The sequence below is a fragment of the Eleutherodactylus coqui genome, chromosome 10, assembly GCF_035609145.1.
Source record: "Eleutherodactylus coqui strain aEleCoq1 chromosome 10, aEleCoq1.hap1, whole genome shotgun sequence".
Taxonomy (NCBI): Eukaryota; Metazoa; Chordata; class Amphibia; order Anura; family Eleutherodactylidae; genus Eleutherodactylus; species Eleutherodactylus coqui.
Genome location: NC_089846.1, coordinates 22,646,330 through 22,658,692, shown reverse-complemented (window position 1 = coordinate 22,658,692; position 12,363 = coordinate 22,646,330). Strand labels below are relative to the sequence as shown.

At 46.3% G+C, this 12,363-nt stretch overlaps 1 protein-coding gene across 1 annotated transcript in view; it reads left to right on the top strand.

Annotated features, from left to right (window-relative positions):
- Positions 1-11,505, top strand: part of PHYHD1 (phytanoyl-CoA dioxygenase domain containing 1) — a 30,470-nt gene extending 18,965 nt beyond the window's left edge. The window contains exons 6-11 of the mRNA XM_066580550.1: positions 730-792; positions 897-918; positions 1,067-1,195; positions 2,344-2,460; positions 10,160-10,286; positions 11,357-11,505. Of these exons, the coding sequence (XP_066436647.1) occupies positions 730-792; positions 897-918; positions 1,067-1,195; positions 2,344-2,460; positions 10,160-10,286; positions 11,357-11,396 (498 nt within the window). The 3' untranslated portion in view covers positions 11,397-11,505. The remainder of the gene's footprint in view (positions 1-729; positions 793-896; positions 919-1,066; positions 1,196-2,343; positions 2,461-10,159; positions 10,287-11,356) is intronic.
- Positions 11,506-12,363: the final 858 nt, after the last annotated feature.

Sequence of the window (12,363 nt, the reverse complement as noted above, 5' to 3'; positions counted from 1 at the left end):
CTCACGCTAAGCACTGCCAGCAGTATACCAGCTGAAAGAATCCTATCGGCGCCGCCCACTGAGAAAATCTTTGTGCGGTGCTGATAACAGTCATCGGTGATTTTTAGCTTGCTTGCTAGAAATCACCAATGAACGAATTGTGCATGAAAAGCGCACGATGGCCTTGCGTTTAGATGCAAGAATTATCGCTGAAAAGATGGTTTTTGAGCGAATTTCGAGCGATAATCTTTGTGTCTAAATGGGCCTTTATCTCTCAGTAGATGCATTTATCTTCAAGGGAGGCAGCAGATAACATTGTAATCTGCCATCAGCTGTTAGCAGAACAATGCAGCCGTGTATACAGCTGGGCGTGTGATTAATCACATGCTGGTCTCTGCAAGAAGCTCCTGGAGGCCCTTTTACATGTAAATGAAGATTATAATCTGTTGATGGTCATTAAACACTTTATTCAAATAAATCACAAAATCTTTCAGTTGTTTGAAAGATTATCTTTACGTGTAAATAGGCCTTTAGAGAGGCACTGCGTAGGTCCATATATCTCATTCTTTAGGAATGTAAGCAATGTTCAGGTAAATGGAACTTATTAACCCTTCAGCCAAGTCAATGCTAAGAAACAGTTGACTCAATTACAAGGTGGCATCAAAAACAATCAATTTTAAGGTCTAAAGAAACATTGAATAAAAGTAGATCTTGTAGCCTTCATCTGTACGTTTCGATTTCCTTATACAGGAGGTGAGTCGGCAGCTGGGCTTCATGAAGCCTGTGATTGTGCAGAGCATGTATATATTTAAGGTAAACCTATAGTATGTATATAGCACCTGAGATTCTGGCTGTTACATATGGATTTCTAGTTGACATTCGTACATAATGAAGTAATTCTGCTCCTTTGTTTCCAGCAACCCAACATTGGAGGGGAAGGTAAGACCCCAGAATATGACTTTACTCTCCACTGAGATGAATTTGGAAGAAGTGCTAGAACCAGAAATCGTATTCATGGCACTAGGGATTTCCAATATGGTGAAGACGTGATGGATTTATTCTTCTTTCTCTCTGTGTTTTGCATCAGTGACCCCGCACCAGGATGCTACTTTCCTGCACACAGAGCCTCTCGGACGTATCATAGGGTTCTGGATCGCTGTTGAAGAAGCTAATGAAGAAAATGGCTGCCTGTGGTTCATTCCAGGTTCTCATCGGGGTAAAATGCGGCACTCATGGCATGTCTTGTTCTAGTGCGTTTCACAGTCGAGAAAATGGACCTGCATGTCCATGTGAAGAGTCCATGTATATTGGACAGCACAAGGATGGGTGGCCATGTGTTGTCCAATGCAAGTTGTGCCCAAATCCCTTAGGCACAAATAGCATTACAGCTAGTATGTACCTAGCCTGTGTATACATGTATATGGGGGAATTGGGCTAAATGGCTTTTTCCTTAAAGAGGTTGTCCCATGAACAATGCTTATCTCCTATCCACAAGATATCTACAGTCAAAGTGTATAATCAGTGGGGCAGAGGCGTAACTTGAAGCTCCCGGGCCCCAATGCAAGACCTGTCTTAGGGCCCCCAACTATAATGCTTTATTCATAGTACTGGGCTCCTTATATACAGAAGAGAGGCCTCATGGGCCCTCTAAGGCTCCTGGGTCCGGGTGCAACCGCATTCCCTGCATCCTCTATAGTTACGTCCCTGCAGTGGGGTCTGACTGCTGAAAACCCCACCGATCACAAGAACAAGGATTTCATGTCCATCCATTTGAATGGAGCAATGGACGCACATGTCTAGTGCAGCTACATTCCACTTTGAAACTAAAAAAGACATATGGCCATCCAGTTCAGCCAATTACCTCCCAAATTTCGATCCAGAGGAAGGCAAAAAAAAATAAAAAATAGACCGAATAAGGTTGAAGACAATTTCCGTAATTCTAGGGGAAAATTCCTTCCCGACCTCTAATCTGGCAATCACTGCAAGTCACCGACATATTTAAAGGGCCCTTGTTCTAGTGATTGTGGCATCCTAGTCGTGGAGCCTCCAGTGATCAGATGTTTATTACTTATCTTATGAATAGATAAGTATCAATTCTGGGACCTCTTTAAAGTTTCTCTCTGGTTCCGGACAAACCAAAATGTCCGCACAATTTCTCTGATTTCCGTACACACACTGTTCATTGGTAGGCTACACTCTGCTCTGACTGGCCACTGCTGATCACGTGAGCAGTGCTGGCCAATCAGAGTAGCATGTAGTGTCTTTGACTACCAATGCACAGTGTGGATCAGGTAGTCAGAGAAGTGCTGTGGCCATACCTTATCTATTTGCAGTAGGTTCACAATTTTCTATCTCCTCCTTAAGCTGGAATATCACGTCGTATGGTGCGCACACCGCCAGGCTCCATACCCTGCACAACGTTCATCGGAGAAGAGCGGAGCTACAATGATGACCAATTTGTGCCAGCCCCAGTGTCCAAAGGTGCGTTATACTTACCATATAGATCACCATATCAATATAGGGGGTTATTATTCAGTTCCAAAAGTTTTTATTGAAGTATCGGATAACATTTGCATTAAGCTTATTTGAGTCCCCACGCAGGGGGTGCAATAATGTTGAAAAGCATATAACAATAACATAACATTTTTATTTTATTTATTTATTTTTTTCCTGTTCGGATTCCACCATGTTCTTAATGTAGGCAATGGACTGGTTTAAGTGTTCAAGTTTTTCTCCTCTTCTGTGTCCCTTAATTCCACCATTGTGTGTTGTGTGTTGCCTTTGATATCCCTCTCCCCCGCCCCACTCCTCTTTTCCACATCCTTCCCCCCTCCTGTTATCAGTCTTTATTTGTTCTTCTATCGGTTTAGTAGCTTATGAACTAAGGGGTCTGGTTAAGCCTGGTATATCTAATGAGACGGCCCAGGGCGTCCAGGTCTTGAGAAATAGGTCCATTTTGTCATCCCTCATGGCCGACAATTTTTCATAAAGCATCATTCTTGATATTCTAGTTATGATTGGTTCTATATGAAGGGTGGGTTTCATCCATTGGAATGCGATGTAGATTTTGGTTGCCATACAGATCTGCTGTGCTAGTTTGTGTTGTTGGTTATTGTATCCCATGGGTTTGTCAGCCAGGAGGCATACAGATGGAGTGAGGGGGAATGTCTTACCCAATACTCTAGATATGAGGTTGGTTACTCTTCTCCAGAGGGCGGCCACTATGGGGCAGGTCCACCATGTATGTAGGATTGTACCTAGGTTATTGCATCCCCTGAAACAGTTCGGGGAGGTGGTAGGGGAGTACTTATTTATCGTTGTGGGGACTAGATATGCTCTGTGGAGTATTTTTACTGCGGTTTCTGCTAAGGTTACTTGATGACTGCCTTTTGCTGCGAATGTGCAGCAATGATGCCATCGTGGTAGAGAGAGGGTAACACCCAGATCTGACTCCCAGCGTGTCATAAAGGGGAGTTTTGTGCCTTCTGGGGGTTTATTCATGGAAGCGTAGAGTGTAGATATTACGCCCGATTGAAGTGGTGACCGTAAGCAGGTTCTCTCGAAAGGTGTAGGGGCGGTTGGCGGATTAGTAGTGTTCAGTAGGGAGCGTAGGAAGCTGTATATTTGCCTTAGTTCAAACCATAGGTTTTCTGGGACTGTGTATTTATCTATCAGTTGTTGCATAGATAGTAGTTTCCCACAGGGCATGAACTGGTGTAGGGTCGTGATGTGTTTGGCTCGCCACCATTGGTAATTTTGTTCTTGTAGGCTAAGGGGGAACGCCTGATTGGGGATCACCGGTAGTAGTTGTGGGATGGGTGACATCATGGCATATTTAAATCTGTTCTTTCTCCAAATCAAAAATTGGTGGTGGGTTAGTGGGGCTAGGTGTTGTATGTTTGTGGGTTTCCAGTTTTTATCCCAGAATATGATACCTAGGTCCAAAGGGGCCAGAAGGGCAGTTTCCACCTCTGCCCACAGGGGTCTTTTCCTGCCGGCGAACATTAGGGGGATTTGTGATAGTTGCGCTGCTATATAATATTTTTTCAGGTTGGGTACTGATAGGCCTCCGGTTCTCTTGTGATAGTGCATTACCTTTTGTTTGATTCTGGGTCGTTTGTTCCTCCAGATAAATTGAAATATGGCCTTTTGCATTTCTTGTAAGTCTTTAGGGGGGATTCCAACGGGGAGGCATCTGAATAAGTATAGTAGACGGGGCAGAACGTTCATTTTAATAGAGTTGATGCGCCCTATCCATGAAATGGAGGGGTGGTTCCATTTCTTTAAGTCTGCTTTCAACTCTGCGAACAGGGGGGGGGTAGTTCTTTTTGTATAAGGTGTCTAGTTTGGGGGTGAGTTTGATACCGAGATATGTGATATGATGTTGGCATGCATTAAATCCAAAATTTAGTTCAATGAGCTTTTGTGAGTGTGAGGGGATATTGTGGAATAAGGCTTCCGTTTTGCCCATATTCACTATCAGTCCTGAGACTTCAGCAAAGGTGTCTAAGACTTTCATTAAGTTTGGTAGTGAGGTGAGGGGTTTAGTTAGAGTGAGCAGGATATCGTCCGCGAATAGGCTAGCTTTATATTCTTTGCTTCCTGCGGTTACCCCCGTTATGTTTGGGTTATTTCTAATAATTTGTGCAAGGGGTTCCATCGCTAGAGCGAAGAGGGCTGGGGATAAGGGGCATCCCTGTCTGGTTCCCCTCTGAACTAATATTTTATTTACTGTTGAGGTGGGAAGTTTTAATTCCGCGGAGGGGGTTGAGTATAGGGCGTGTAGTGCCGTAATGAAGTTCCCTTGGATACCTGCTTTTTTAAGGACAGCGAATAGGTAATCCCAGGATAAGCTATCAAAAGCTTTTTCGATGTCTAGGGATAGGGTTAGTTGTGGTGTTTTATTAGTGTTTGATATGTGTATGAGGTTAAGGACTTTTCTAATGTTGTCTGATGCCTGATGGGAAGGAATAAAGCCTACTTGATCTTTGTGGATCAGTGAGGGGAGAAATGTGTTTAGTCGTTTCGCTAATATGCTGGTCAGGATCTTATAGTCTATATTTAATAGTGAAATTGGTCTGTAGTTTTTTGGGGAGGTATGGTCTTTTTTAGGTTTGGGGATGACAGTTATATGGGCTTTAAGGAATTCGTCTGGAACAGTTTTTCCTAATAGAATGTCATTATAGAAGCGCGTTAGGGGCTGTGAGAGGACGGTGCTAAATTTTTTATAGTACAAGGCGGTAAGGCCGTCTGGGCCTGGGGCCTTACCTGGTTTCAGTAGTTTGATAGTCTCTTCCACTTCTTCTACCGAGATGTGTTGGTTGAGGTGGTCATTTTGGTGATCTGAGAGCTGTGGGAGCATTAGATTATTTAGAAACTCTTGGGGGGCAGAAGGCGATTTTTGGGGTTTATATGTATATAATTTGTTGTAAAAGTCAAGGAACGTGTTAGCAATTTTATCGGGGTCCGCTGAGCATGATCCATTTTGTGTTCTAATGGAGTGGACTATGTTAATTTTTTCTTTCGCTCTAAGGCGTGATGCCAGTAGTTTGTCAGGTTTATTGGCCAGTTTGAAGTACACTGATTGAGTCCATTGGAGGGCCCTTTCTGCCTGGTTTGTATATAGAAGGTCGATTTGTAGTTTGGTATCTCGGATGTTTTTCGTCAGGGCTATACTAGGGCGTTGCTGGTTTGCTATTTCTAGCAGGGCGAGGCGTCTTTCTAGTGCTTGTAGAGCTTGTGTTTTTTCCTTCTTTTTGGTAGCAGAAATTCTGGAAATTTGGCCTCTCATGAAGGCTTTATGAGCCAGCCATACCCAGACAGGTTATTATTGTCGTTTGTTGCTAGGAATTCCGTCAGTTGCTCTGTTGTTTGTGCCAACGTTATGGGGTCTTTCAGTATGGACTCATTGAGTCTCCATTTTCTTGGTAGAGGCTGCGGGGTAGTATTTATAAATTGGGTGAGGACTAGGTCATGATCTGACCAGGCGCATGGGATGTGTCTAGCCTGGGCAAGTATGGGGAGTATATGGGTCGATACCAGGGCCCAATCGATGCGCGAGTATGTTTTGTGCGGGGCCGAGAAAAAGGTGTAGCCTCTGCTCGTGCCGTGCATCTCCCTCCAACAGTCTGCTATTGCTAAGTCTTTCAGTGTATTGTTTATTGAAATTCTTTGTGAAGGGCTTAATTTGTCTGGACTTTGGGAGGAACGGTCTAGGGCCGGGGAGAGGGCCATGTTGAAGTCTCCCATCCAATATATAGAAGCTTTCGGTATCTCTCTTAGTTTTCTGGCGATTTGAGTAAATAGTTTGCAAGGATTGTTCACGGGGGCGTATGAATTTACTATTACTAATTTATGTTCCCTGAGCTTACCGTGTAGTATGACATATCTCCCTTGTGAGTCTATTTCTGTTTTGTCTATTACGAGGGGGAAGGAATTATGTAGGAGAGTTGTAACTCCTTGGTGTTTTTTGGATGCAACCGACGAGACGACTCTGGTGTATTGTGGGTGTAGGTAGCTAGGGGCAGAGGTGGTGGAAAAATGGGTTTCTTGAAGGCAAATGATGTCGGGTTTGACTTTAAGGTATTGTGTAAATGCCTTCCTTCTCGAGTGGGGAGTTGAATCCCTTAACGTTGTGTGAGATTATGGTAGCCATGTTGGGGCGGTAGGAGAAGGCTGAATATTTCTGGGGTGTGGCCCTGTTGGGGGGGTAGGAGGAGGCTGAGTGTTTCTAGAGTGTATCTGGTGTTTTTGGGTAGTAATGTGGTGGTAGTCGTTAGGCAGGTGGTGTGTGGAATTACCTTTCAGTACATACAATAGCATTGTAGAAATAACAGTTAAAACAAATATCAAGGTTTCGAACGGGTTTGGGTCTCTTTCGGAACCCAAGAAATCCCAAACTGAGTGTTCCCTTAAGAACATCAAAAGGGGACACTCAAAGTCTGGTGAGGATTGGGCGTCAAGTTTCTCCGGCCCGTCCCAATGCGAAAATTTATCATAACATTTAACAGAAACAATTAAACAATTCAATCTGGTTTACCAGGTCATTTTGACCTTTTGACTCCGGAGGAAACAGTTTTTAAGTTTCCTTGTGCCTATCCACGTGGGGCCCGCACACCACCTGTGTTGGTGTTAAGCTTACGTCTCCTCAACCCGTTACGGGGGGGGGAGGGGGTCAATTATGTATATTTTATAGAATGCGGGGCCCCAGGCGGACAAGCCACTCATGGGTTGTAGGTGGGTTGCCAGGTCTCGCCGTGGGTGTAGTGCCTTTGTCTATTGGCATCGCTCAAGTCCACCTTCGTTTGTCCATGTGTATCACAGGGAAGGTCCCTTTTCAGTAGTGTCTAGTGGATGTTGGGGAGTAGTCATGTGGTAGCTGAGCCACCCCACGCCCCCCTGTGGAGGGCCTGGGGGGGGCCAGCCCCGTCGGGGCCAACAAGCACTACTAGTTAAATGATACATATCTGAATCAGGCGCTCTGGGTTCGGTTTTCGTTGATGTTCATTCTGCGGCGTGGATTTCCCGCTGTTGTCCAGGAACGCGTTGGTCGTTGTTGTCTAGGGGATCTGCTCGGTTCGCTCACATAGGGGATGTGTTCCTCCTCTAAGATGCGTTTTCCTTCTTCCAAGTTTCTTATTGAGTACGACCTTTGGTTGATGCGGACCAACAAGGCAAATGGAAAGTTCCAGCGGTATCTTATATTCGCTTGCTGCAGGGCTAGGGTTATGGGCCTCAAAGCTCTTCTTTTTGCAAGAGTGGACGGAGCAATGTCTGCAAACATTTGGACTGAGGTGGGGACCCCCGGCAGCGAGTCTAGGTTGCGTGCAGCCGTTAGGAGTTGATCTCTCATCTCTGAGTAATGGAGCTTCAGGATAGTATCTCTTGGTAAGTCAGTATTGGTCGGTCTTGAGAGGGCACGATGTATTCTGTCTATCCGTAGGGATTCCTGCGCTACTTGGGGGAGGAGAGCGGAGAACAGATTCGTAGCGGCCTCTTTCAGGTTGATGATAGACTCTGGAAGGCCTCGGATGCGTATGTTAGCTCTCCTACTCCGGTTTTCGAGGTCCTCACATTTTAGTTCAAGCGCTTCTACTCTTTCAGCACAGTCATCCCATCTCGCTCTTTCATGGTCCAGCGCGTCTATGATGTCGTCCGTTTTGTGTTCAAGATCGTTGGTTCGCTGGCCTAGATCGTTAATTTGTCTGGATATGTCGTGCACCGCTGCCTGTAGCTCCTCTCGGAACAGTTTCTTGATGTGTGTAAGGAGCTTCGAGTCTGAGGAGGAGAGATCAGAAGCTTGGTGCATACTTGGTGGGTCGATGTTCTGGCCGGTGCTTGGGATGTCTCCGTTTTCGGAGTTGTGGGGTGATTGCTCCATCTGCGTTAATGGGGTATATTGGTTGCCCGAGAACAGTTCTGGTAATGTACACTGTGATGTTGTAGGCTGGCCCTTGCTTTGTCTGTTGGTCCTCCTGGACATTATAGATGTTTCAGATTGTGAGGTCTTCTAGTTTGGTGTTAAAAGTTGCTTCTGTTCTGAAGAGAGGGATGGGGTCAGAGCGCAGCTCATGGGTAGGCCGTAGTCATTCCACTAACTGCGTATGACCCTTTTCCTGTGGGGGGAGGGGGGTTGCAGGTCAGCGGAAGTCTTTTGTGAATATTCTTAAATATATGCTTGCGTTTGTGGCCGTTTGTAGGATGCCTTTTATAGCAGTTGTTGTGTGGTTAGCTTCTGCAGGTTCAGGGTGCAGATTTTATGAGTGGCTGGTGCTGCAGGTCTGGGGCTGCAGGGGAGGTGTGCAGGCAGACTTTATGCTGTGCTGGCTCTGGGCCTCTTGCAGGCTGCTTCACTTCAGAGAGGGGGGGGGGGTTCTGGGGGCAGGCTCCTGGGGTATCTCCTCTGTTTGCTTGAGCTACAGGGCTCACTTTATCTCTCTGCTCCCCAGCACAGGATTGGTGCAGGCTTCCAGGGGTCTGCACTGGGCAGCACTTACTTTTAGGAGTCTGCCGCCTTCTCTCCTGCCTCTTCTGCCCGTTCCCCGACGTGTTCTGGGTCTCTGCAGCTGTTCCCCCGGTCCTGCTGCTCTCTAGCAGGGGTTTTCATAGGGGGTTATTATTAAGGGGATCTCCGACTGAGCGGCGTCTTCATATAGCAGACATGATGTGTATATAGATTTCAATGTACTTAGTAGTCCCTTAGATATGATTGGTAGTAATCATGTTTATCATAGGAACAATCTGCACTAAACGATCACTACATTCGGAATACCTACTCAATGAAGAGGTTGGTCCACCTTTTTGGGCGAACACAGCTTTCAGACATTGGGGAACAGATTCTGCAAGGTGGCGCACATCCTCCATAATCAACTTGCCCCACATCCGCTGCCACAGCTCTGTCACTTGGTGCACGTTTTGTGGATAAGTGAGAGCAGATCTCACAGCTTTTACCAGCATATCCAAAACTTGTTCAATGGGGTTAGAGTCCAGTGAGATTAGGGGTCAGAGCAGAGTAAAGAATTCATTGTGTTTCTCCAACCACTCCCTTGTGATCAGGGCTCGATGACTTGGATGTTGTCCTGTTGAAATATGGCGCTGTGTTTGGGGAAGACTTCCTGAAGATATGGGTGCAGATGGTCGGCTAATAGGTCCCTGTAGAGTTCAGTATTCAAGGCTTGTGGTATGATGACCAACCGTTCTAGGCCAGACCAGTAAAATGCTCCCCAGACCAAGACACCACCACTACCGGTCTGTTGAGCCCATGGGGTATGGCTTCATGCTGTTTACCAGCTAAGCCACTCAATCCTCGCCTCTAGGATCAACCAGACGTGGCCTGCTGCTGTGTGATCTTCTGTTGGACATCTGGCTATGGTTGGTACGCTCTTGATACCGCAGTTCAGGAACAGCCAATAAGTGCAACTGTTTCAGAAATGCTGGCACCACACCTCTGGGCACCAACAATCTGCCCATGGTCAATGTCACTCAAGTCACATTGACTGGCAAATACTACCTTCTGCTCCGTAGAGGAGAGGTCAGCACATTATCTCAGAGCAGATCTTGTGGTTCCTGATACAGGATGTCACACAGCAGCCGTTCCTAATACAGCGATCGCTCAGTGTACAGTCATGTATCATTCATGTCATTACTCCAAATCCTTTGTTCATATCTTACTTACCCATAGGAGGACTAGTTTTAATCCACGGAGAAGTTGTACACAAAAGTGATCTGAACAGTTCCCCAAACTCTCGCCATGCCTACTCCTTCCATGTGATGGAGTCACAGAATACCACCTGGAGTCCGGAGAACTGGTGAGGACCTGAAACTGGGCCGACCACACCACATTTGTGTTATGGGCTTTCGGGAATCTTTGCCAGCAAAAGTACTGGAAACTTGATGGATGCTTTGTCAATGGAGTTGTCAGGATCTGCTTGGAAGTGGAGCAGTCACAGCTCCGTTATAAGTTCCAAGAATTAGCCCTGCCTCTCCCCATTGCAAATAGTGCAGAGGGGCGGAGAGGGGGCGGGAGCTCAGTTCTTGCTCCTGGCTCTTCCAGGCTCCCCCCCCTCCCCCGCAGAGAGAGACGATGTATATTGGCTGGGCGTGAAAACCCAGCCAAAATACGCCCGTCTGAATCCAGCCGAAGGCTGGATTCAGACGACCGTATATCGGCTCGGTTTTCACACTGAGCCGATATATGGTGTCCTCATCTGCGGGGGGGGGGGGGGCCTGGAAGAGCCAGGAGCAGGAACTGAGCTCCCGCCCCCTCTCTGCCTCCTCTCCGCCCCTCTGCACTATTTGCAATGAAAGAAGGCGGGACGGGGAGCAAGGCTAAGTGGGGAGAATTAGCACCACCCCCGTCCCACCTCTCCCCATTGCAAATAGTGTAGAGGGGCGGAGAGGAGGCAGAGAGGGGGCGGGAGCTCAGTTCCTGCTCCTGGCTCTTCCATCCCCCCCACCCCCCCGCAGATGAGGACAACGTATATTGGCTCGGCGTGAAAACAGAGCCGATATACGTTCGTGTGAATCCAGCCTGAAATTGATCTTGTAAAAGGTCTTCTTGTTGAAAGCCGGGCATCTAATACTCCTCATTTAGGCCATTTACATCAGCGTTTTGTTTTCCATTGTTCTATTCCGTCTTAAGAGCCAATGTGCTGGAGGATGTGAATTGGACACAATGTGCTGGAGGATGTGCGATACGCTGCCTGTTCATTAGATAAATTAGTCATTTGAATTGCTTCGTCTTTGTTTGCTGCGTACAAATGCACATGCCATGCGGGCGCAAAATGTATAGCAGAATACACGATGCATGTCCAAATACGCATACGCGCGTACAACGCCGGCCTAATTCTCAGAGCTTTCTACTCATTTTTCTCTTTAGGTTACAACCAACCCAAGAACTCCCCTTTCCATCTCTATAGAGAAGAGCCGGTGATGAGGAGCCGCAGACGCGCCATTTTCAACTCCATCTACATCCATGATAATTACATGACTATTACTTATATAATGGCGAATGAAGAATAATTAACATCCCTTTATTTTGGCTCTTTCCACTCCCGCTGCCCACGGCTAGAAATAATAAGCCACTATACTTTGTCCTGACTGCTTGCAAGTCCACCTTCGTACTCCGCGCTGGGTCTGTAGTCAGCCTGTTAATGGAAATCACAGGCTACAGCAGCCAATCACATACCTAAGTGTTGAAAAGAGTGAGCCACGGCGATGGACATGCGGAGAATCAGGAGAGACTAGTATTTTTGGACATGGGGACCGGGTATGTGAAGAAAAAACTAAAACAAAACAAAAAAAACAACAACTCTGACAACTCCTTTAACGAGCAGGGCAGGTGATGGATTATGAAACTTTCTGGAGGATCTGCTTTTTTTTCCTCCAGGAACAGCACCACTTAGTCCACAAGGCTGTGCCTGGTATTGCAGCATAGTCCCATTCAAGTGAAAGAACCTGCAATACCAGTCTCAGCCCATTAAAAAAGTGGCGCTGTTTCTAATCTCAAATGTAATAACTGGTCATGTACGCTTTGTCTTCTGGTCTTGTGAGGTTGTAGATCATTGTGCAAGTCTGCCAGAAACAAATGTAAAATTGGGATTTAACAAATTAAAAAGAATTTCATGGCATTAATAAAGAATATTCTCATTTGGGACTTTTATGGCACGTTCACGGGGTATGCCATAACTGTCCAATAGATGGGACCTGCATCTATCTTGCGTTCATGCCCCTCACCACCTCCAGGCGGACTGTAGCAGTGACCGGGACGACAGAAAGGTGTATTTGCTACACTGTTTCCATAACTCCCGAAGAAGTCAATGGGAGTTACGCAAACTGTGTACAAAGTGAGCTGCGCCGTTTCCATAGCTCTGGAGTTACTCGTTG